The 24758-nt window shown below is 56.6% G+C and overlaps 5 protein-coding genes across 5 annotated transcripts; all 5 read left to right on the top strand.

The window, feature by feature from the left end:
• Window positions 1-891: 891 nt before the first annotated feature.
• On the top strand, window positions 892-4161 carry JKF63_01338 (uncharacterized protein; the record flags this gene model as incomplete). Its single annotated transcript, XM_067897385.1, has 1 exon — window positions 892-4161. One exon carries the CDS (start codon window positions 892-894, stop codon window positions 4159-4161), a length of 3270 nt encoding a protein of 1089 aa, XP_067753542.1.
• A 2894-nt stretch (window positions 4162-7055) lies between these two features.
• JKF63_01337 (uncharacterized protein) lies at window positions 7056-14021 on the top strand (the record flags this gene model as incomplete). Its single annotated transcript, XM_067897384.1, has 1 exon — window positions 7056-14021. The coding sequence occupies one exon, from the start codon at window positions 7056-7058 to the stop codon at window positions 14019-14021; it is 6966 nt and encodes a 2321-aa protein (XP_067753541.1).
• Window positions 14022-14905: 884 nt separating this feature from the next.
• On the top strand, window positions 14906-16291 carry JKF63_01336 (uncharacterized protein; the record flags this gene model as incomplete). The annotated part of the gene is made up of 1 exon (XM_067897383.1): window positions 14906-16291. The coding sequence occupies one exon, from the start codon at window positions 14906-14908 to the stop codon at window positions 16289-16291; it is 1386 nt and encodes a 461-aa protein (XP_067753540.1).
• Window positions 16292-17308: 1017 nt separating this feature from the next.
• JKF63_01335 (uncharacterized protein) lies at window positions 17309-18748 on the top strand (the record flags this gene model as incomplete). Its single annotated transcript, XM_067897382.1, has 1 exon — window positions 17309-18748. One exon carries the CDS (start codon window positions 17309-17311, stop codon window positions 18746-18748), a length of 1440 nt encoding a protein of 479 aa, XP_067753539.1.
• Window positions 18749-22707: 3959 nt separating this feature from the next.
• On the top strand, window positions 22708-23796 carry JKF63_01334 (uncharacterized protein; the record flags this gene model as incomplete). The annotated part of the gene is made up of 1 exon (XM_067897381.1): window positions 22708-23796. The coding sequence occupies one exon, from the start codon at window positions 22708-22710 to the stop codon at window positions 23794-23796; it is 1089 nt and encodes a 362-aa protein (XP_067753538.1).
• Window positions 23797-24758: the final 962 nt, after the last annotated feature.

Genomic DNA, 24758 nt, shown 5'->3' with positions numbered 1-24758 from the left:
CTTGATCAGTCACGCGGGTTCCGGTGGCACTGCGGCTCTCCCCCGCCCCCCCCCCCCTTCAAGAATTTCACGACACGTCTCTTATTCAAGCGTACATCGAGAATGCCTGAATGCCTCTTGGATGGCTTTTTCTTCGCGACTGCGTTGGTGCGCCGACCCAGAGCATTGTGGCGCGGTTAGCCGAAACGACAAAAAAAGGTAAGGCGCCACTCTCTGACTCAACCACACGAGTGTTCCGTATCGACGACAATGTTCGACTTGGAAGAGGGGAGGGGGAAAAAAGGGGTCGGCAGCAACACTTGTCCTACAAAAAACTGTGCGCCCAATGGGTCCGCGCACAAGCACCCATATATATATATATATATATGCACAAACACACAGGCGCGGCGGCATCAGGTCGTAATGAACCAACATGCGTCCCAATACCAAACACAATGAACCCAGCTAGATGAGATACACGCATCTGTGGGGATGAAAGGGAGATGTAAAAAAAAAACGGGAAGGGGGAATAAGTGCTGCACTTCTGACCCCTGTCGTCCTCGCACTTTCTTTGTGTGCATGTATGAGCTTGTGTGTAGGCGTGCACTTCTCACGCGTCCCTTTTCCACTCCTCCTCACTGCCGGGTATCCCCCCATAGTGGGCTCTTGGCACAAACGGTTGGGCTCTGTCGGCCGCTACTGTTCTTTTTGTTTTTGGGATTCTTCCCCTTCCCCCCCCATCTTCTTTGCGCCTCCCGCGCCACTCTCAATATCGGCGTGCCAGAATCCCACGACGCGCGCAGAAAACATAGTTAAAGGAAAGAAAAAAATATACAAGCCGAAGAGAGAGTCGTCTCTTGCCTGTTCCCCTGCCTTCTCTCTTCACCATTCTCTGCCCGTGACAACATTGTGATGCCCATTGTTCCGCGTCAAGGTCGCAAGGGGGGGAAAATATCTTCCTCGCCGGCGATCGCCTCATCTGACTCGCCATCGGTGGTGTCTCCTGGGTCCCTGTTGCCTGGCAACGCTGGTGTCACTCTCCCCACGGACCCCAACACAACGCTGCAGTTCAATATCGAGGCTCTCATAAACAAGAAGCGCCGAAGCCCCTCCAAGGCAAAGGCGGCGGCGCGCGCGAGCGAGTCCAGCGCGCTTGCCTTCCTGGGCAAAGATGAGGCCAATACAGCAAGCGGCAAAGGGGGCGTCACTACCACGGATGCCACGGGGTCTGCCGGGGCGTCTGCCACAGCCGGTGCCGCAGAAACAGCTGCGAACGCCTCCTTTGTGACGCCTTCCGGTGGGGACTCAAACGTCTTCAAATTTGACCTCGACGCCATTCAGCAAGTTGGCCAGGGTGTTGTGTTCGGCGGTAACAAGACAATGCGGACTGATTCGCACAAGCCCCAGTCGGATAAGGCAGTGGTGTCGGCTAAACTCAAGCAACTCATCGCCTCACAAGATGCATACTTCAACGAGAGCGAGGGTGCGGCCGCGAAAGTCCAGGGCGACGAAGTGCTGGGGCTCAAGGAGGCATCCACGCACCAAGTAGTGCTCCTTCAGCGACCCTACGCTGCTCTGCGCCTCGCTGTCGCGCTTAGCCGCATGGGCAAAGAGCGCGTGGTCGTGGTTGTTCCACATTACTCGGACGTCTCTGACATTGCAGCGGCGCTTCGGGCACTGAGCCCTTTTCGCGGCCCTGTTGGTGAGTTGAGCGGGCAGTCATTTGTCGGGGAGGCAGACACGGCGCTGTGGGTGACCGATGTGGACACCGCACTTGTGTATCTCACGTCGCAGCGCGGCATGGGTCCTTTCACGCATCTCGTGCTGCCCAACATGACCCATATGAATCCCCTCGTCTCCTACTTCTTGTGGGGGCTACGCGAGCGTATCTACCGGCAAAGCGCTAACCTCGATACGGCCGCACCGCTGCTACACATCATCATGAGTGTCAGTGGGGCCATGACGCAGCGTGTGCAGCAGTTTTTTTCCAAGCAGACGGTAGCGACGCCAAACGCGGCGCCGGTGCAGCCGATCGTGGAGTTTTCGTATGATGAGGCAAATGTGCTGGCAGGAATGGACGTGCTGGATGTGGCGATCGACGAGTCTGGCAAGTACCCTGGCCCACACCGCAAGATCGTGGACCACTCGGTGCAGATGGCGGTGGCGTTGGTGAGCCGCATTTTGTCTCGGGCCGTTGCGTGTCCCCAGTCCATTTACATCTTCACTGGCGTCGCGCGCGAGGTGATTGACGCGCTGCACAAGGAGCGCTTGCTCGACACGACGGTGTACGCCGGGCGCTTCCCCTCCAGGGAAGACGCCTGTACCGCACCGTCGAAGCACCGGGTCTGCGTTTTGCACTCAGTCGTCTCCTTTACGAACTACAACAATGAAGACGCGACGTTTGTGCTGGACATGGCTACAACCCGCCGCCTCGCCGTGCAGAACAAATCAGAGGGCTTCATGGCCTCGAGCGCGTCGGAATGGGCGTCGAAAATGGACGTGGAAGAGCGTCGGCAGCTTCCCGGAACCAAGTATCCTGGTTGTTATATCGCCCTGTACCCTCCGGCTGCCGAAGCGGTGCTACCCACCACAGAGTCTTCGCAGCCGACGGTCTACGAGGTGGAGGACGCGTTACTGCAGTGCTCACGAGCGCAGCTGCCGATCCAGCATGCAAACCAGGAGATGGTGTGTCCGGTGGAGGCGGAGAGCATGGAACAGGTGCAGCACAGCCTGTCGGAGAAGTGCCTTATTGCGAACTTGTCCGATCTCAGCCTCACCTTTGCGGGTGAGATAGCGTCGCGTCTGCCGCTCGAAGTGGATTTGGCTCATTTTGTCATCAACTGCTGCACGCTTGGCCACGGCGAGGTGGGCGTCATCGTGGCCGGCGTCTGCGCGCTTCCGTACCGCTTTCCAACCAGCGATTCGGTAGAGGGTTTTGCCTTGTGGAGGAGGAGCGTCATCGACACACGTCAGGAATACGCTGGTGACATCGCAAACCAGAGCGATCTATTGGCCGATGTGCTCGTCTTTCTGGAGTGGTGGCGGCTAAAGGCGAGCGGGGCCTCGACGGCAGATTTTGTGGCGAGGCTGCTGATGAAAGAGGACCGCCTCGAGCAGGTGCGCAGCCTCATCACCTACCTGCGCGTCCAAATCTCTGACTACGCTTTCGTCGACGACCTTGAGGACGCAGCGACGTTGTCGGCAGTGATACAGAGCATCAAGATGAACGCATCCATCTTCACTTTCTTGGAGGTTGTTGCCCTCGCTCGCCGGCTGTTTTTTGTGCGTGATGCAGGCTCAATTAACGTCAAAGATCGGGCTGGTGCTTTGGTCTTCGTGCGGACGTCGAAGAAGGTTGTGCCCAACACCGCCAGCCCGAGCACCGTGGCGTGGGAGTCCGGCGCGGCTTTGGTCGCGGTGGACCTGCGTAATCTAGCTAGCAACATCACCTGCGCCCGCGTTTCGGCTGTCAACAACACTTACTTATTCTCTGCCCTGCTGCTGCTATACTCGAAGGTCGAGTACTCGGCCCCGGTCGAGGTGCCCTCCAAAGGTGGCCGTGTCGTGTACTTCGGCATCACCTGCAACCGCCAGATGAAGCGCTTTCGCGTCAGCATTGCTGAGGCTGCGCAGATTCTCGACTTCCGCGAGAAATGGAACCGCGCAATGGGGTACCTCCAGGTCCTTCGCACCGCCAAGAAGCCGCTGTCACGGCACAGGTTCAATTTTATGCTCAAGGAAGAGGACCGTCACTTTGATTTAGAGGAGCTGCGTGCAGAGGTGCAACGAGAGCTGCAGAATCTCGTGACCGAGATGGAGGTGGTGGAACACCAGGCAAGCTTCACCCCGCAGGGGGTGCACTGCCTCATGCCGAAGCAGGTGGCAGAGGCCGTTGAGGGTGTCGACGCGTCTGACGTGGATGTGACCAGGAGGTTCCACGATGGCGATCTCTGGACAAGTATCTTCGCCTCCAAGTCGAACACGCCAGCAACGATGACGTCGGCCAACGCGGCAGCGACTGGCATTGTTGCGAAGAACGCGCACACGACATCGCCAGCGGCCGCCCTTACGTTTCCGGCGCATGCGGCCAGCATCAACGACGACGACGATGACGAGGTCGAGGTGATGGGGGAGCTGTACTTTCGCATGAACGGTCCTATCATTGACGACGACGACGAGTGAGACATCATGTATGGCGGAGAATGAGAACAAGGGTAAATGGGCGGAAGGGCAAAGAGGGTGGTGGTGGTGGTGGTTTTGACTGGCGGATAGAGAGGACGCGCGCAGTCCATCAACGATGGACAACGACGAAAGCAGCGGAGGAAAGGGTTTACAGTGAACTGGAGGGCACCAAACGTACACACACATACACACACACACACACACATACACACACACAAGCAACCCAAGACGATGTGATGGATGAGAAACGAGTCGATCATAAGTCCACGCGTGTTTGGGCACCAACTTCTTCTAGGGGATTTGGTAATGGTGGTTGCAGCACGGTTGGTGCAAGGAGGGAGGAGGACACACGACGCGTCTGTGTCGTTGCGTGAATGCATTTGGATAAGAACACGAATTTCTGAAGTGGCAGCGTCGCCTCGTTCGGTCTCTGCGCAGTGGCGTGTCGGTGCACCACCACGTTATTTTCTGACCCTTTCTTGTTCCCTAGCTTGTTTTTCATCTGATCATTGAGAGCAACGCAACGTCAAGCCCTCTTGTCTATCATTCATGCATGTAGAAGGTGGCGAGGTAGACATGGTGGGTGTCGTCAGAGGACTCTACCACGGTAGTTTACCCGTCTTTGTATGACCAACTGTGGCAATACCCTGTGAGCATGTGCTCTGGCGATGCATGGGATGGCACGGGATGCATTCATGTGATCTTTTCGCCCGTCCCTCCCCCCTCTCTTTTGCAGCTTGTGTGACTTTTCTGTCTGTTACCCAACCCCCTTTTCCTCTGGGTTATTATTCCCTCCGTTCATTTATCTTTAAGTGAGGCTGGTGTTTCGTGGTTGAAGAAGACCACATGAAAAGAGAGAAACATCAAAAGAAAGGAGTGGTAGTAAAGGACGGTCAAAGCACCCACGCAGCGCTGCAGCGTCACACGGCGTTGGCTCTCCCTTTTTCATTTCCCTCGTTGTGTAAGGCGCCTTCTTTCCCTCCCTTTTCGCTGGTTCACTGGAGGAACAACAAAAAATCATGCGTGCGTTGTCTGAGGCGCTTGTCTTTGTCCCCCCCCGCCCTCCCTCCTTCCCTCCCTCCCTCTCCCTCCTCCTCGTGTGTCTTGACCTATTTCCGTGTGTATGCTTGCAACTGTGATGTGTGCAATGAGTGATGGGGGCAAGATGACCCGATGCGAACATTAAAAGAAGAAAGAGGAAGCGTCGAGGGATTAGTGGTGGGGCTCTTGTCTTTGCATGTGTGTGTGTGTGTGTATGTGTGTGTGATACCCGAGTGTATCATTTGAGAGGAAGGGCACACCGATCTACGTGGCGTTTAGCACTTCCCGAACACCTGCAAAAGTTGACACACACCCTTTTTGGGTAATACCGTTCACGGGGTTCGCGCCCCTTTTGACGTGCGGGCCAGTGTACGCCCCGATCTGTCGCTTTTCTGGACCCCCCCCCCCCCCCAGGGCTAATCCAGTGTGAAGAGGGAGGGAGGGAGGGGAGGGGGGGGGGGAGGAGAGGGTAGAGAACGAAAGGAGGGGTTTACGGGGCAGAAAATATCAAGGGTGTGGCATGCGTTGCTGGAGGCGCGAGGACAGAGCATTATCAATGTAGAACGCCAATCGGATCTGTTTTTCATTTCCCTGTAGCCGCCTATATAAGAGAATATTCGGTGTTGGCACTGGCTGGTTCTTTTTCCGACATCTGCACTGTGAGGGTTGCGCACCTTTGCACACGGATGCACACACTGGTTCTACAGGTTTTCTTTGCTGGGCTCATTTCGATTAGCCGCCACGCTCGCTCCGCTATCCTACGCCCCCCCCCCCCTCCCCCTCTCCCTCCTCCCCCTCTCCCTCCTCCCCCACCTAACACACAGGCACAGCCACACGTCAGCTGTTTTCCATGAAGCCCTCGCTGAGGCGACATTAAAAAGATATTAACGAGCGGAATAGGCGCGTCACCCTTCCCTGGGAGGTGTTGGGGAGGGGTAGGGGATCGGCACTGGTGGAACGCGACGAATGCAAGACGGAGGCGCGTAACTCAATGTCGATCCGAGAGCGGGTGTGTCGGATGGTGACAGGAAGAGCTCTCACTTACCCACATGACAGCCATTTCCCTTGCGTGAGAGTGACATCTAGGCACCGCCCGGCCGCGGCTTGTTGTCCTCGTGGTATCATTTTCGAGTTGCTCGGTTGGAAGTCACATTCGCCGTTGCGGGAGATGCTAGCCCCTCTTCCCCCCTTCCTCTGGGCTGTTGGTCAGACGAATCAAATCGAGGTCGTGCAGCACTCTCGATGATCTTTCTTCAGACATGCTTCCGGTCTCCTAATGTGGCTCCGCCTTTCGACTCACGTCCACTCCTCCCTCTTTTACTCATTTGTCTCCGTGTGCACCACTTCCGCCTCGCCCGCTCACCACCACCACCACCACCACCACCACCACCGCGTTTATTTGTTACCCTGGGCTGTTATTGCTGCTGTGCCTGAACTCGCGAACTCAACTTCGTTATTACCCCACCCTGACCGATGTACGCAGTCCACCACAAAGCGCACCGTTGGAAACACGCACACACTGCCACGTGTATACTTCACCGAGATTCACGCTCACCAACAAGTAAAAACAGTCGCGGTTGATGCAGGGGACGTGTGCTGGTCTCACTGCTCTGAACTTGAAGTGTTTTTATGGACGAGAAGGTAGCTGCCATTGCGTGCACTTCAGAGACCAGTGCGCGGTGGGAGTGGGTGGGTAGCCTACAAACTTGTAAAAAGGGGGATTTTTTTTTTCTGGCAGAGCATCGAGATAACAGAAAAATACTTTGCTGAGCACTCCGGTGCACGATACGGTCACTTGACAGCCATCGTCATCATAGTGCATCATTTTTCTTGTGCCCCCCAAGCCCACACTCATGATGACAGAGCAGGCAGCGAAAGCGACGCTTACGCGACGTCGCCAGCGCCGCCCTGATTTTCAAAGGTCCTTTGATGTTCCTAAGGATCTACAGCAGTCACTTGAGCAGGTGACGCACACTCTTCTTGCCACCGCGTCGTCCTCGGCATTGGCGGCGAAGGTCGTGCGTGTGACGGGAGCCGCACTTCAGGAGCTGCTTCAGCCCTCCCTCACCCCGGAGCAGCAGTTGCACGCCGTCTCGAAAATAACTGGTGCCATACGCGAGATCCCTAAATCTCAGGTGGCAGCCATCCTCACTGAGCCGACTGGGGAGCTCTACTCATGGGGACGCGCCCTGGCACTGGAGGCGGTAGTGCCGGTGCTACTTGATTGCCGCGTGCGGTATCTGCACCGAGCGTTCATGACTGTGCTACGGACCCTTCTGCCCTCGCCCGACGCCGATGCGGAGGCGGCTGTTCGTGAAATGTTTGTTGCACGCATCCTGCACTGCGCCACACCTTCAGAGGTGGGCACCGCCGCCACCATGGGACCTGTTGCCGCCCTCGCTATTCCCAGAGAAGCCTCTGAAGCTGCCGCTGCCCTGTACTTCCGGTCCGACAAGGGGGTTCAAAGCACGGAAATTACAGCCACCCCGAGTGTACGTGATTGCAGCGCTGAGCACGATCGGGTGCTAAATTTTTTGAATGCGGTGGATGGACTTACAAGTACGTTGATGCCCATGATGCCCGGCATCTTCAAAGACACTTTTCTGGAGGTATTGCCACTGCTCGCAGACAGTTTTCAGTGGGTTGTCGTCAACGCGACCACCCGCAGTCGTATCCAGTCAAGCAGCGGCACAAATGAAAGTTGCGACCAAGAGATGCCGTCGCCGCGCTCCACTGACGTTGCGCAAAGTCCGACGAACGGGGACGAGGATCCCAGCAGTGGTTCGATGGTGGCCGTTCCACCGACATCGAGTAGCGGCGACGCAGGCTCTGTTTTTGCCGAAGATCTGGAGCACATTCGCTTCTGCGTTCGTGTAGTCGCCACATACATTCACAAATACATGGACTCGCTGACACGAGCGATGGTTTCCGACTCCGTCAGCGGAGACGTGCGTCGCGAGCTGACGCGTCTGCTGCAACCCACCATCGTCATGTTGTACTCGTCCATCTTCCCGAAGGACGTGCTGAACGCCGTAGGACTGCTGGTGGCATCGATATTGACGGTGCGCACGTGCGACGCGTGGCTGTTGTCGTTCGTGTGCGGTGCGCTATGCGACGGCGTCTTTCAGCGCACGGGTGGTGCACTCACATTTTGCGGCTCCGGCGCGTCCCCCAACAGTGTCTCCGAGTCACAGAAGAGGAGGGCGCCTGCTGCGTTGTCGCTTGCGGATCTTTTTGCGCAAGCAGATGTGGCTCTGCGCGTCGTGGCAGCCGCGAAACCGCGTGAGGCAGCTCAGGCGGATGGTTGCGCTGGGGCTACGGCCCTCCACGATGTCTTCTCCCACTTTACGCCTAATGGCTGCTTTGCACTACTCAAGGGAATACTGGCGCACACCTCGTCGCCGATTCGCGGGGATTGGATGTCCCTCGGCCTCCTCCTGACGCCTCTGCCCTGGACCTCTCTTTCGGCTACCGCGACAGCAGCGGAGCCGAACAATGCCTTTCATAACACCGTCGTGGTCTACGACATAATTCTGCCGGCGGCGCAACGGTACTGCAACATTGTGCAGGAGCCGGAAACACGATTCATGGCTATTCAGACGGTGGACAGCATCGTGCGCCACGTGCGGGCGGTTCTGACGAGCGCAGCCAAGGCACTTGCGCAGCTGCTTGACACCAGCAGCGCCGCAACTCTTATCACACCGACTGCGCATCAGCCTTCTTCAGCCCCAGCCACATCGGTGGTGGGCCAGGCCGCACCAGAGCACTGCCACCTCTCTTCGCTTTTCACATTATCGCCGAAATTGCAGAATATGCTCTCCTACGCTACTCAGCTCATCATGGCGCTGTGGGATGACGGCACACAGCACGTGTCCGGCGCCCTCTACGGCACGTACAGCGAGATTTTGGCGACACAGGCGCTTCTCCGCAGCGGTGCCGCTCAGGGGCCTGACGAGGGACTCGATCGCAGTATTGACACCGCTGTGACGCTTGATCAAATCCTTCGTGCTCAGGCAGATCGCCGCGGCAAGTATCATGCGCTTCAGGGCTTGCTCTCAATGATGCCGCTAGAGGACTTTGTCACGGTGTTGCAGCGGCACTATGGCTGCACTACTTCCGCGGCAGATGCCGTCTCTGCCTTCTCCCGCACACTGCTAGCGGGGGCCAGCAATCACAAGATCGCCAACGTATCTGGCGACGTCTTTGCCCAGTTGGCGCGTGCCATTGCTAAGTCATTTCCAGGCCCTGCGGTCGTGGGCCACACCTTCGACGGTGAAGCAGCCCAGGATGTCATGCGCCGTGGCATCATTGAGCCGCTCGCACGTGCCATAACAGAGAAGGGCTACGTCGGTGTCTCGTCCAACGTCAGTGAGGCGGTGAACATATCACACATAACCGCCCACTTTGTAGCACCACTCGTGAAGCAAGAGCCAGCGTGTTTGGGTGCCATACTCACTGCCGTCATTGAACACCCAAGCAGCGCTTTTGGAGAGAAGTCGTCGTCGTCGTGCTCCCTTCCTGCGCCCCGGCGCGAGCGCGTTGGGCAAGGAGTCGTCGAGGTGGTTGCTCGCGCCCGCGGCGTTGGTGTGGATATTACGCCCTACTTGGCCCCTCGTAGCAAGGTGCTGAGGGTCTTGGAGGACGGTTGTCAGAGCCTCAACTATGAGGTACGCAATGCGGCTTTGTGTCTCTGCGTGCTGGGGGTGAAGAAGATTCAAGCCGTGCAGCCTTGGCAGCTTCGCAAAGTGGAAGAATACTTAATCTTTAACATGCACCTCGGTGGCGACACGACCGCTCGCAAAGGACTACTAGAGGTCATGAGGAAGTGGGTGCGTCGTCTCATGGAGAGCTACACCAGCAAAACCCAGTCTTCCGCATCTCCAGTGTCTCCGGCGGTGTCAAAGAGCACACAGAAGAAAAGCAAACACAAGGGAGATGCGGTCACGACCGCTCAAGACGCTGGCTCGGCATCGCTGGTGGCGGACTCGGCCAGCGAATCTGACTCGCAGCTGGAGCTGGGCACGCCGGCGTATCGGGTCGCGGTGATGGATCACTGCAGACGCCTTTCAGACATCTTTGCCCAGAACATCGGCACAAGCGCACCCGCTGGTGCTGGTCTGGCGGTGGAGCGACGTGTCACGGCAATGATGGGGTACTCGATTCTTCTCCAAGGGCTGCGCACGCACCTCGCCAAAGTGGAGACTATGGAATGGACTCTTTCTACAGCGCCAGTGTGCGGCGGCGCCGCCGCCGCCGTGCCGCTGGTGCATGTCTCTGTTGTGCCATCCCTCCTTGCCCTTCTGTCAGATGGCTGGTCCCAAGCGCGTGAGGGCGCTAGAGATCTTTTGCAGGCCTTCTGTGAGTTGGCTCCGACGGCGGTGTTCGCGGCATGTAACGGCGCCAATAGCGGTAGCGCTGTCTCAGTGTCCGCAATGGCGGCGCGCGCTCACCAGGATCTTCGCCGTGCGCAGACGTTCCGAAACGCCGAGGGCGCTGTGGGGCGCTTTCTCCTTTTCACGACGTTGACAGCAGAGGCACAGGCAGTCGCGCGTCAGCATCCGCTGGGGGAGCTTGAACGTCTCAGCGGTCTGCTTGAGCAAGAACGAACGGTTGTGGAGAGGAGCTGCACTGAGATGAGTACGATGCGCGGCACCAAAGCATATGCCTACATTCAAGCAAATCCGCTGCACGGCTCCCTCTCTCTCTGCGCGGATCTGTTAGGTCTCATGGCGTCTGTCGAGCACCACGTCGCCGCGTTTTCCCCGTCTTCCATACTGACGTCGGCGTGCACGAGTTTTTTGCAGTGTTGTTGTTTTGTTCTCCGTACGCACAACTCATTGGTTGGCACCGAGGCAGTGAACGCCGGGGATACTGCGCCTTTGGAGGAAGACGAGGCCGTCGATTGCCGCGGCCACGTCTACGACCGCAGTCGTCTTGAGGCGGAGTCTGTGATGCGCGGAGTGGTCAACAACACCTGGCTCAGCATGCGTGTCGCCTCGAACTCTATCACGCGTGTTTTGAAGGTTTGTCCTGTACACGCCATACCTTTTGCAATCGTCCACGCAGCCGCCTACGAGCTAGTTCACACTTTACTCCTCACGAAACACAACGGCGTGATGCGATGCGTCCGTGAGGCGCTCAAAGCTCTCGCGGCCACGCTAGTGCGCTCGCGCCAGCCGCTGTTTTATCAGTTGCCGGCGGAGCTGCTCGACTACTTGATGGGACCCGAAGGCGTTACTTCTGTAGATGTGGCCCGCATGCTTCGGCGCAGTCAAGGCCTTCCACATGCCATTTTGGCCGTCCTCGAGGTGGAGGACACGACGGTGCCGTACTGCCTTTTTCCCTCAGTGATGCAGCAGCTTCTCTGCGTTGCGCGCGGCGAGGTCGTCGGACGACATGACCCGAACGTCTGTGAGACACCGCATTTAGGCGTTTCTGGCGAGGCGGTGCGGCGGAGCCAGCGCTCCAACGCTCTCAACGTAATGAAGTTCATTTTCGAGGATAAGGTGTTTGCCGACCGTATTGTGGCCTACATTGAACCGGCGTTTTCCGTGGCAACGGAGGGGTTCCATGACGCCAGCTGGTACACGCGCAACAGCTGCTTGATGCTGTTTTCTGCTGTCATTCACCGTTTTGTTGGCGAGCACCCGTCAACCGGCGGCTCTGGCGTGAACACTTCCCTGTACGACGTGGCAAAGCGCACACCGCGCGGCGTCGCCTACGTGTACACGGAGCTGACGAGGGGGGTACGCGGCGCGCCACAGGCAGCAAAGGGCGAAGACGGTGATTCCGCATCTGCCGCTGAAGTGAACGTCGCTCTTTTCCCGGTGCTGCAACTTCTGTCAATGCTCTCGCCAGACCCGCCGCACCTGATCACCAAGGTTAGCCATGGCGAAGCAGACGATGCGGTCCGCATGGCGGAAGCTGTGATGGGGTGCTCCGCCTCGCCTAGTTTGATGGTTCGCTCTGCGAGCGCGGTGGCTTTGTGCTGTTTGGTGCCGCCCCCCTCTCTTGAAATGACAATTGCCCAGACTCGGCGCGGGTTGTCGCTAGAGCCGCCGCAGCTTCAGGGTGCTGTCATGGATTCCGCGAATCACACGGTGTCGCCCAGTAAACGTGGAGGCACAGTGGGCGGGGGTTTGAATTCTTGCCATGGAGCGTTGCTGCAGCTGCTGCAGTTCCATGCCCAGTACGTGGGGACGCTGCGACGCCACTACAAACAGAAGCGCAGTAGCTATGCCACACTAACTCTCGCTGAGACCGTCAATCACGCCATTAGCGAAGCCCTTCTTTCTTGTCAGCATGTGCTCGTTAGAGCCTGTGCTGTGAGTGCAACAGTTGCGGCTTCGCTTTTCGCCTTGTTGGCAGATATCGTCTTTTTCGGCCCGCGGCACTCGCTAAGCTTTGCGCAGCAGCACGCATTGCGGGACATGTGTGTTGAGGCGTTGAGCGCTTACTTGGCGGCCCACCATGTTGTGCCGGAGCGCGGCAGCGTGATGGAAGGGGCAAGCGCCATGCTCGTTTTTCTAGCTGCGCAGCACGACCGTACGCCTATCGGGCATTGGACTCGGATGGAGCAGGAGCGGCTGGCTCGGTTACTGCAAGGGGAGGCTTCCGCCCTGAGTATCCGGCGTGGCGAGCACAACCTCATCTCATGGATCATGACGCAACTTCAGTACTACTCGGATACGGCCGCTCTTCTCACCAAAGCGGACGTTGCGGTGGTGCTGCAGGTCCTCTGGCGTGATCTGCACTGCGACGTCTCACAACTAGCGGTGCAGTCAGTGACGGAGCTGTTCGGCGACGCCGAGCACGCCACGTCGCCCATAACGACCACGATCGGGTGCGTTGCATGGGGTCAGCTTGTTTCTCACATACGTTTTGCAGCCAAGACCATGGCGCTGACAAAGGAGACGATAGGTCTCGGCACGGATCCGGCTCATCTATCTGCGCTCTCCATCTCCAACACCGGGTCACAGGCTCCTGCGGCAACCGCAGTCTTGGCGAACTCACACGTTTTCACCGTCAGCGCTTCTCCTGCGGTCGCGCAGCTGTATGCAATCCTTGTGTTTCTCCTTACCCCACCTGATGATGAAGCCTGCTCCCCGAAATCCGTACCGTGGAACAATTTGGATGCCTGCAGTGCCGCGATCGAATTTGTCACAACGCACGACATATTTGTCTCTGACGCCCGCGCTGTGTCCCCTGCAGTAGCGCGCGTCTTGTCGTACTACTGCGAGCCAGAACAGCCGTTGGAGTCTCGATTGGCGGTAGTCAAGGCGCTGCAAACGGCGCAGTTTTTCTTGCGCCGCAGCTGCGATGCTGCAGCGTCATCGGCACCGTCGTCATGCCCGTCGAGTGCTGTCACGCTCTTTGTGGTTCTTTTCCGATTGCTAGTGGATGACGCAACCGACATTCGCGAGGCCGCAGCGGTTATTTCCTCTCGCAGCGTGTGGGGTGAAGACGAGGCGCCGCGAGACCAAGTGTCCTGCCTCTTGGCGGTTGTGCGCCTCTTGCGCCGACTACACAAGGCTGGTCTCTTTGTTGGCGCCGACGCACTCAGGTCTCTCATGTCGCTCACAGACTCGCCAATGACTCCTTCAGTGGTAATCAAGGCCACACGGGCAGAGGAGACGGGCGGTGGTGACAATGTCGCTGGTAGCGACGACGAGGATGTCCTTTTTCAGAAGGAAGCTGCAAACGTGTTCGCGGAAAGCACAGTTCTGTCGCACCTCGTCGCGCACATCTTGGGGTTTCCCTCTGCTGACGCTGCCACTGCGCCAGCGTGCTTCTCCGTGTATGACAGTTTTCTGGTGTAGCGGGTTCATCCCGCGCGTTTCCTTGTCCCGTCGGCCTCGCACCCACGGGGCGGAGAGGGGGGGGGGGAGGGGAGACGCATTCGCTGTCGTCTCCGCGGTCGACGCAAAGAGAGTAGGGCAGGTGATGTGGTGATGCGTGGGCCATGGACGGACTGAGATTTCTCAGCCTCCTCCTCTCTTCCGCTTTATTTATTATTTTCTTTTTTGGCCTCGTCTTCGCTTTGTTCACTCATCTGATGCGCTTCTGATCGCTTTGTTAATATTAACGGACAACGACGCCACCCGTCGTCATATTAAAAACAAACAAACCGAAAATAATCCCCACTTCTCTTCACAACTCTGCGTGACGTAGCAGTGGGTGTACGCAGCCGGCAGGTACACAGGCACTACTTGCTCGCTCTCTTAACACACATTCTATTAGGGAAAAAAAACAAGCAGACACGTTGGGGAGACGGAAGACAACGGGGAAAACTTCGTAGTGCTGTGAAGGAAGGTACCTGCATGTACTAGAAATGTGTTGGTGCAGTATTCCCCCCCTCCCCTCCCCTCCCCCTCCCCCCAAAACAAAACAACAAAATACAAAACGCATTGTTGAAACTACAAGAGAACGAGGCAGTGTCGTTACTCTTCAAGGGTTCTGGGCACCTCATCTGCGGGTATCCCTTCCTCCCCTTTTCTCAAGCTCTCGCTACTGAGAAGCGCGCTGTTCTCTTTTCTGGGCAGTACATCTCAGCGTCGTCTTTGTCCCCCTCTTTCTCTCTCGCCCCTTTCTTGCATGCGGTTTCTTGTACTTACTCATCTCGCTCATGGGCTGGTACCCTATGCTTGTGGACATGCACACTCCCATCTAGCACACACACACACACATCCGCATAGTCACAGGCATGTTAGGCTGGTCGGGTGCGTGCTTCGTGACTGTCCTCCACCTTCGTCGAGGTATTAGGGCACCGTACGGGGCCGCGGTACAACATTCTCACGCACGTGTAGGATATGCTTCACTCGTCAGCTCCTCTGTTTCAGCCCTCATCACACCAGCGCGAAGGCTCGGCGGCACCGCTCGTCTTCTCAGCGGCACCTTTCACTACCGCAAGGCGCGCCTCACGCCTGATGATGCGGTCGACCCTCTCACGAAGCCGACCAATATTGACAAAGCCGCCTTGCACGTCGTCTCGGTGCCGATCGGGAACTTGAAGGACTTCACCTTGCGGGCCCTTGACGTGCTGCGCGGCGTCGATTACATTATCACCACAGATCGCCCTGCCACCAAGACTCTCCTAGACCTCGTCAACATCCCCAACCAAGGTCGTCTCATTCACTACAGCCGTGGGAATCGGAGCACCTCCCGCGAGAAGCTGGTGGAGTTGCTGAAGGGCGGGCGCAGCATGGCGCTGGTGACGACGAGCGGCACCCCTTGCATTGGTGACGTTGGCGGAGAGCTGGTGCAAGAGATACAGCAGAGCGGAATCCGTGTCACGGCTGTACCGGGGGCGTCGGCCGTCATGAGCGCACTGGCGGTGTGTGGTTTGACAACATCTGCATACGAATCCACAGACAACAAGCAAGGCGGCGATGCCGATGCCGCCGTCACGGCTGGCCTCTCCCCCCAGACCTTTGAAGACGGCTCTTTCTTCTTTGGAAACGTTCTGCCCAAGTCGCATGGGGCACGACTCCGGATTCTCCGCTCTATTGTTGCCCCTGCAACATTCCCGTGTGTATTTTACGAAGTACCACGCCGGCTGGTGATGGTGCTCCAAGACATCGCCGCTGTTCTGCCACAGCGGCGCGTCTATGTCACACATGAACTGACGAAGTTGAACGAATCCCTGCACGCGGACACAGCGGAGCGGCTCGTGGGCTTCTACCTTCGGCAGGAGGCACAGATGCTGGTGAAGAAGGGGCAACTTGTGTTGGTAATTGCCGGCGCTGGGCCGAAAGAGACGGCTGCTTGGCTGGAAAAGGAGGCGGCGAAAAGGCGGCGCCTGCGCCGCAGCGTAGGTGATCTCATGGGGAGTTCCCCGTCTGCATTATCGGCTCGTCTGGGGCCACCAACGGGCACCGGAGGATCAACTGAAACCGAACCATCGTCGAGTGAGCTCGGAAGGACAAGGGCGAATAAAGAGGAGCGACAGCGGAGGCAGCGGCGACGTGAGCTACGGCGCTTGCAACTGAAGAAAAAGCGCGCTCGTCTTATTCGAGAGATTGAGTCAGAGCAGGAGCGACTGCGAATCAGTCTTGCCATCAACCGCAACGACGCTGGTCGGGTGATGTAAGAGCCGTGGAAGCGTGGCCACGTGAAGGGAAAGAGAGGGTCATCCAGTAAGCTGTTACCTCCAGCCTTACATACGGTGGTGCTTTGAGTCGCTGAGGGATTCTGGCTTGGTCTTTCCCGGCAATGCGCGTTTGCACCGTGGAGATACTGCGGTCTTGCACCGCCCAGGGATGTCATCGCGTATGGTTCGTTGACGTCGACTACGTATCTGTTTTCAGTTTCGTCCACTGATTCTGTGTGTCGCCGTTGTTGCTGTTGTTCTCGGGCCCTCGTGCCCAACAGAGAAGCTGGTCACCAGCTTGCTGCTCAGTGCGTCTTCACAGGAGTTTAAGGCTAGAAACTCTCTATAACCCGCACACATCTTTGAAGGGGTGGGGGTGGGGGTGAGAGAGAGAGAGACATGCCACTGTTTATAAAAAGATCGCTTCCCCTCTTCTGCCCCGTCTACCCCTTCCTCTGGCAAAAAAAAAGAGAGAGGAAACCGATTTCTCTCTTCCCCCCCCTCCCTCCCTCTTTTCAAGTTGCGGGTATTCGTGCGAAACACAGCCGAGTATTTCTACAACACAAACTACATCCCAGTCTACGCTGATTCATTTCTCCCCTCTCGGGCTTCACCGGACATATTTCTGTCAGGCCAAGGGTTTACAGCGAAGCAAACAACCAGATACACAAGGAGGGGGGGGGGCGGGGGCGGGGAACAGTGTGTGTTTTTGTGTTCTCTCCTCATTTGTGCTGACGTTTTTTTTTTTCCATCCCTCCCTCTTCTCTCTCGCTCTCTCTCTCTACGTGCACCGTTTTCCTTTTCACCCACCTCCACCCCTCTTTCACACAGCACATCTCATTATTCCTCTATCACATTACGTTTTCACGTAACGCGAAGCTGCGCGACCTCATCCCACCTTCTGTAGGTTTTTTCATAGCGCTGTGTAGACCCCCTACCCCCCACACACACCCACACACACACGTTTCGCCCTCTTTTCCACACGAACAGGGAAAAAGGAGAAATCCATTATTCATCATGTCGAACGACGTCGGTATTATCGGTCTCGGTGTCATGGGCGCGAACCTCGCCCTGAACATCGCCGAGAAGGGGTTCCGCGTTGCCGTCTTCAACCGCACCTGTGCCAAGACGCACTCGTTCTTGGAGGAGCATGGGCACGAGCCATTCGCTTCGAACTTGAAGGGGTACGATACCATTAAGGAGTTTGCCGCGTCCCTAAAGAAGCCGCGCCGAGCGCTCATTCTCGTTCAGGCGGGCGCCGCGACGGACTCCACAATTGAGCAGCTGAAGGAGGTGTTTGATAAAAACGACATCATCGTCGACACCGGGAATGCGAACTTCAAGGACCAGGACAAGCGCGCTGCGGAGCTGGAGAGCCAAGGTCTCCGTTTTCTCGGCATGGGCATCTCCGGTGGTGAGGAAGGCGCGCGAAAGGGCCCGGCATTCTTCCCGGGCGGCACGCCAAGCGTTTGGGAGGAGGTGCGCTCGATCGTGGAGGCGGCCGCAGCCAAAGCTGAGGACGGTCGCCCGTGCGTGACGTTCAACGGCAAGGGCGGCGCGGGCTCCTGCGTGAAAATGTATCACAACGCTGGCGAGTACGCTATTCTGCAGATTTGGGGTGAGGCGTACAACGCCCTGGTGGCCCTTGGCTTCAGCAACGATCAGGTTGCCGATGTTTTCGAGTCATGGAAGGCGGAGGGTTTCCTCAAATCCTATATGCTCGACATCTCCATCGCTGCCTGCCGCGCGAGGGAGCCGGCGGGCAACTACCTATCGGAAAAGGTGAAGGATCGCATTGGCTCCAAGGGCACCGGTTTGTGGTCAGCTCAGGAGGCTTTGGAGGTGGGCGTGCCGGCACCGTCGCTCAACATGGCTGTTATTTCACGTCAGATGACTATGTACAAGAACGAGCGCATCGCAAACGCCATGGCTTTCCCTCGTTTCCCGCGCGGCACGTGTGAGCAAGCTAAAGACAAGTCCCCCAATGGCATTGAGGCGAAGCAGTTGTTCCACGCCGTTAGCCTGTCCATAATTGCGAGCTACGCGCAGATGTTTCAGTGCCTACGCGAGCTCGATAAAGTGTACGGGTTTGGCTTGAACTTGCCCGCCACTATCGCCACCTTCCGCGCCGGCTGCATCTTGCAGGGCTATTTGCTGGGTCCCATGACGAAGGCCTTCGAGGGAAACCCCAACCTGCCGAACCTCATGGACGCCTTCACCAAGGAAATGGAGGCGGGTCTTCCGCATTGCCGTCAGATTATCGCCCACCTCACCGCGACCACTGCAGTCTCGCTGCCTGTGATGTCCGCTTCCCTGGCGTACATCAACGCCATGTACACCCCAACTCTTCCGTACGGTCAGCTGGTGTCGCTGCAGCGCGATGTCTTTGGCCGCCACGGCTACGAGCGCATCGACAAGGAAGGCCGTGAGTCCTTTGACTGGCCCGCGATGCAGTAGGGGTCCACTCTAAGCTAGCAGTTGGTTCGTGCTGTTTCTTCTCCTCTGTAAGGTGGATGCAACTTCTCCTCCCCAGCTACGAGCGACATCCACCCCACTCACTGAGGTCAGGGAGACACTCAAAAGCCCTCGAAATGCAAAGGCAGGCATCCGAAGTTTTTTCACCCTGATTCAGCTGTCAGCGACTCGCATGCAGTCCACCTGTTTTGCTGTCACTTCTCACCCCTCCCCCTCCATGTGTGTGTGTGTATATTTATATATCCAGTATTTTGATGGCGGCGTGCCCATATCAGGGTGGGTGGGTGGGTGGGTCACGGTTCTGTACCTGCTTTGTCTCTCTCTCTCTCTCTGTGTGTAGGGGAGGGAGGGGGAGGGGGAGGGGGAGCCAAGCAGTACCCGATCCTCATGCCAATACCGAGCCCACTCCTGGTGGGCATACGGTGAAGTGCCTACAGTGTAGGGTGGCCGGGGCGATGCATGGCCACGGCTGTGAGGTACCCGGGGACTCGGTGACGCTGGGTCGCATCGCTCTGCGTCAGCGACGACGCTTCTACCATTTGTGTGATGGGTAAGGCGACGGCGTGGCTGAGGCGCATCTCGCTGCGGGCCCTCATTGCCCGGAGGTGTTGGAAGCTGGAACCATCCTGAGGGATGCACCAGGCGACGACTGGGGCAATGGAGGCGGTTGTGGGGCGACATGCGCGGCGCGTGGGTGGGTGGCGTTTGAGGCCGGGGCTGTGTGCTGGTGGATGGGTCGCCCATCGCGGCAACGCGCACCCGCCACTGCCTCGCATCAGGTGATGTGTCCTGTCGCAGAGTGGAGTCGTGTTGGGAGTTTCGCACAAACACGCACAAGCACACACACACACTTCATTCTACAAACAGGTGAGGTCTTCCATTTCATTTTCACCATTCTCTCTTTTTATTTTCTGTTGTGTTGTCTTTTTGTTTTTGTTCGCGCTTTGCGTGCTTTGCCGCCACTGTGACCCCCCCCCCCCCACCTCCCTCCGGCCAAACTGCCACTCAAAAAAAGTAAAAAAAGACGACGACGTAAGGTCCAAAGAACCGAATGCAACAACGTCAGTCTGTGTGTAGAAAGTGTGGCGCACGCCGATCTGAAGATGAGGCACGCATCTGTTCGTATTTCATCTCTGCCTCTCTGTGTGTGTGTGCGCGCGTGTTGTGTTCTCTGGTTGTGAGCGTATCAGCCCGGATGCAGCATTCCTTTACTTTTCCACTCCGTAAAGCACTCGCCAGTCTGAACGGGATTTTACACGGAGTCAGACATACCCCAGGCACCGTCGCGAGGCGTCGAGGCATTGACCCCAAGACAGATTCACCAGCCCTTCATGACTGCATTTCTTTTTTTTCCTCTTATTGTGTATTTTTTTCCCTCCCCTCGCACTGCCTCGCACATTGAAAGTTTTGCTTGCTTTTATCTTTGTGGATTCCTTTGTTCAAGGATCCGTTTGTCTGCATTTACTGCTCACCCTCGTCACGCTCTCTCGTTGTCGTCCTCATTGATGTAGTCGATGTGCTACCGGCTGTAACCTGGACTTTTCCATTACCCCGCACCCACAGGAGGTGTTTAAGGGAGAAGGCAACACAGTAGATTGTGTGTGTGTGTGTGTCCGTGAAAATAGAGGGAGGTGAGAAGGGGAAGCAGTTTTCATAGAGGGGGAAGCGGGGGAGAAGGGAGAGGGATTGTGTACTTGACAAACAAATCGAACCTGGATCGTTTATGCGAATCCGATCACAGCAGCATGACCAAGTTTGAGGAGTCGACAAAAAGGAAAGGAAAACTATGAGAGTGTGCGGCACCGGTCTTTTAGGAAAACTGACTTATGGTCTACCAAGAGGGCTGCGGTCGTGTTGAGGTGCGTGTCTTTTTCTTCACGCGCTTGTTTTTTCTTTTGTGTTTGTCTTTCCGCGTCTATTACTTCAGCCTTAACGTACACACTCGCTCGGTTCGTAGAACGCACGCGCTCAAGGACAGGCAGCACATTCATACAACTCAGAAAGGCAAATCAGTTACCTGCAAGAAAAACTGCAGAAGGATCTTGCAGGGGTGGGTGGGTGGGTGGGGGGGTTCTCTACCTGAGGTGCGCGAGCAGCCTTGTATCATAGGTTGTGCTGAGCCTACACGTGGGGGATGTTGGGTCACTGCACATATATGTGTGTCTGTGTGTGCAGTGTGTTCTTGGCTAAACGGAGATGTCCATTTCAAAGCTCACGCTGAAATTGTGCCTTCTGCTGTCCGCGGCTACTGTCGTAATGGAGTGCACCGACCTCTTTTCCCTTCGAGTATTTCTGTAAGAGAGCAGAGCGGGGGGAGGGGGGGGGAGGGGAGGCCACTGTAAACTGTGAAGCGTCGCTTTCTCTACATGCCATCAGGTGGGCACACACACACATATACACAGGGCGTTGGTGTGACTTGTAGATCCAGGTGTGCTGGTCACAACTCTGCTGTCTGTTTGTCCTTCGAAAACCTCTGTTGTACGTCTGCTTTCATGGTCTTGGTACTTCTCGACATGCCCACAACAACTCTTCTCTCCCCTCCTTTCTCCCTCTCCCCCCTCACCCACCCACGCACCACTGCTCATGGATCATGCGTGCATCTACGCATCACATCACACTCTGTCATGAAACTTTCGCTACCCCGCGAACTGGCTATTGGTCTGGACTTTCTCCCCTCTTTTTTTTCTGTTCTTTGCCCCTCTTCGACCATATTGTCATCTTTCTGGTTCCGTAAGATGAAACGCGATATACGTCTCAGCGTCATCTATCATAGTAACATCATTACTCCATCATCGGCATTTCTTTCCTTCCCCTCCCCTCCCCTCCCCTTCCTCCCCCTTCCTTCACCCGCGCGTCCTCTTCCTGCAGTGGCTGCAGCCTTTCAACTCCTTCCCACTCCAAACTCATTACAGGTCTTCCTGCAGGAAGAGGCTAATAGTCCCACAAGGCGATACGCACACACACACACACACACACACACACACACACACACACAGAAAAAAAGGTCATCCACCTTTCTCCCCTGCATCCATTTCCAGACCCCGCGTAGGTGTGGTCATTTCGCCTTTTTTTGTATGCGCCTTTTCCTTTGTTTGCGTTCCCGTTCTTCCTATTTGAAGCTATAGTATCTCCTTTGTATTGTGTGTTTTTTTTTTGTACCACTGGCTTCCCTGCCGCATTCCTGCACTACACGGGCGATCGAATTACTGCATGCCAACCCACTGACTTGTACACGATCCAGGGAAAAATACATACACGTTCATTACGTGCTCCACACCGCTTGAGAATTAAGGCGGGCATCGACTGTTACTTTGATGGCCACTTCCAGAGTCGTGATCACTCGATTCATTTCTGAATTTTATTTGATTTCTCCGTCTTCCATCTGGACACCTCTTTTCTTTCTCATTTCTTCTTGATTTAATTTTTCTTATCTCGGCCTTCTTTTATTTTTTGATTTTTGCGCGGTGTTGTTGCTCCCTCCCCCCCTCCTTCTTTTCTTTTCTTTTCTTTTCCTTTCTCCCCTTCTACTACATGTATTTACCAAGGTCGAATTGTGCGTCGCCTGGCTAGATTCCTCCAGCATACTCCGCCTCCTCACAGCGGATTATTTTCCTTGGAAAAAAAAAGCAAAAGGAAGCGGGTACATAACCGACAAAGTGCGTAGGCGTCGTCACGCGACACACCTCTAGACGTACATGGACCGAGTGAATACGTTTGTATCTTCCGATTTTTTTTTTTTTGGGGGGGGCTTTGCGACGACTAACAGACACCGAGCGAGAGTCTGAAAAGTGTGTTTGAAAAGGGGCAAACCTGCGTGCGTGCGTGCGCCTTGGCTTTGATCACTGTTGTACCTCTACGTAGTAGTTTCCACCCACTGTTACTTTTGCATTGTTCCCCCCCAAGCAGCCCCTCCCGGAGAATTTCATCACTGTCAACAAGCCATGTCACAGTCTTTCTCATCGCCCCCGAGCGGTTTCTCGCAGGGTGCGTCAACAAAGACTGAGCATATCTGGATGCACGGCGCTGCAGGCGCCATGGGTGGGTCAGTCGCGACGATACTGTTCTACCCCCTCGATTTTCTCCGCACACGCCTGCAAAGCATCCGCAAGGGAAGTTGCGCGATGCCGCTTTGTTCCGCTAGGGAGATCATCCGCCAGGAAGGGCTAGGTGGCATGTACAAGGGTATGGGCGTCTCTGTTGTCTCGCACAGTGTCGGCTGGAGCCTCTACTTGATCACTTTCCGCTCCGCGCAACAAGGCATCGCGGGGCTCCTCGGCGACAGACAGCCAGACTCTATGTTTACGCAGTCCGGTCTCGATTTCACGAGCGCGTGCGTCGCGGCCAGTATCACTGGCACTGTTGTCACCCCGCTCCACGTCATCAAGACACGTCGACAACTATACGACGCCAACCGCTTCCACAACGGTGTACGTGAGCCGTTATTACCGTCTGGCTTTGCCGGGGTGCGAGCCATAGTGCAGCAGGAGGGCTGGAGGGCTATGTTCCGTGGGCTGGGCCCCCAGGTGCTGCTCACGGGTAATACAACTATACAAGTGACCATATACGAGTGGTTTCGGCGGAACCTCTTCACCTCTCGTGAGGATCCCTCGCCGCTGCAGGTCGCACTGGCCTCTGGTGTTTCCAAAGCCGTGTCCTGTGCTCTTTTCAACCCTCTCGAGGTCGTCCGGACCTGCCTTCAGGATCACCGTAATCATGGCAGCCGAGAGTTCAACAGCATGTGGATGGGATTGAAAAGCATCTGGCGAAGTGAGGGGCTCCTCGGCATGTACCGGGGCCTTCCCGTGAACGTGGCCCGCGTAATTCCGTCTACGATGGTGTCATTTGTGCTGTACGAGAAGTGTCTGAGGGGGATTAGCACGACATATCACATGGCCGAGTCGATGTGCACGTCACGCGTTGCGACGTCCAGCAGCTGCCATGGCGTTACCAGCGGGGTCTGCCGTTCCAACATATGCACCAGCTCCAGCAGCGAGGCACATAATGTGGTGGGACAGCCTCAGTTTCAGTAGACGGCCTTCCCAGCATTGGTGTGTTCTCGTAGACTCATAGGTCTTTTTTTTGTTTCCTGTTGTGGACACCGAGAGAGGCGACACAGCTTCACCTGGTTAAACCACAGGAGCAAGTCGGACAGATGACTTAGCAGGACACAGCAAGACAGCGAGAGGGGCCAGCGCACGATGTGTGTGCATGTGCGTGGAAGACTGTGTCTGTGTCTGTGTCTGTGTGTGCGTGTTTGTGCAAAACTCCCAACACGACTCCACTCTGCGACAGGACACACCACCTGATGCGAGGCAGTGGCGGGTGCGCGTTGCCGCGATGGGCGACCCATCCACCAGCACACAGCCCCGGCCTCAAACGCCACCCACCCACGCGCCGCGCATGTCGCCCCACAACCGCCTCCATTGCCCCAGTCGTCGCCTGGTGCACCCCTCAGGATGGTTCCAGCTTCCAACACCTCCGGGCAATGAGGGCCCGCAGCGAGATGCGCCTCAGCCACGCCGTCGCCTTACCCATCACACAAATGGTAGAAGCGTCGTCGCTGACGCAGAGCGATGCGACCCAGCGTCACCGAGTCCCCGGGTACCTCACAGCCGTGGCCATGCATCGCCCCGGCCACCCTACACTGTAGGCACTTCACCGTATGCCCACCAGGAGTGGGCTCGGTAGTGGCATGAGGATCGGGTACTGCTTGGCTCCCCCTCCCCCTCCCTCCCCTACACACACAGAGAGAGCGAGAGAGAGACAAAGCAGGTACAGAACCGTGACCCACCCACCCACCCACCCTGATATGGGCACGCCGCCATCAAAATACTGGATATATATATATACACACACACATGGAGGGGAGATTCAGCCTAGCGGAATATGCAAAAGGCGTCTGAGAAAAGCAGCCAAGGACTGATGACACCCGTTCTAATGGAAATGACCTTTTTTTTTATCTGAGAGGAGGGGGTGGACGAAACCGGAAGAG

The sequence above is a fragment of the Porcisia hertigi genome, chromosome 35 (assembly GCF_017918235.1).
Source record: "Porcisia hertigi strain C119 chromosome 35, whole genome shotgun sequence".
Taxonomy (NCBI): Eukaryota; Euglenozoa; class Kinetoplastea; order Trypanosomatida; family Trypanosomatidae; genus Porcisia; species Porcisia hertigi.
Note: the sequence above shows the minus strand (reverse complement) of the source record. Positions and strands in the feature narration are given on the sequence as shown.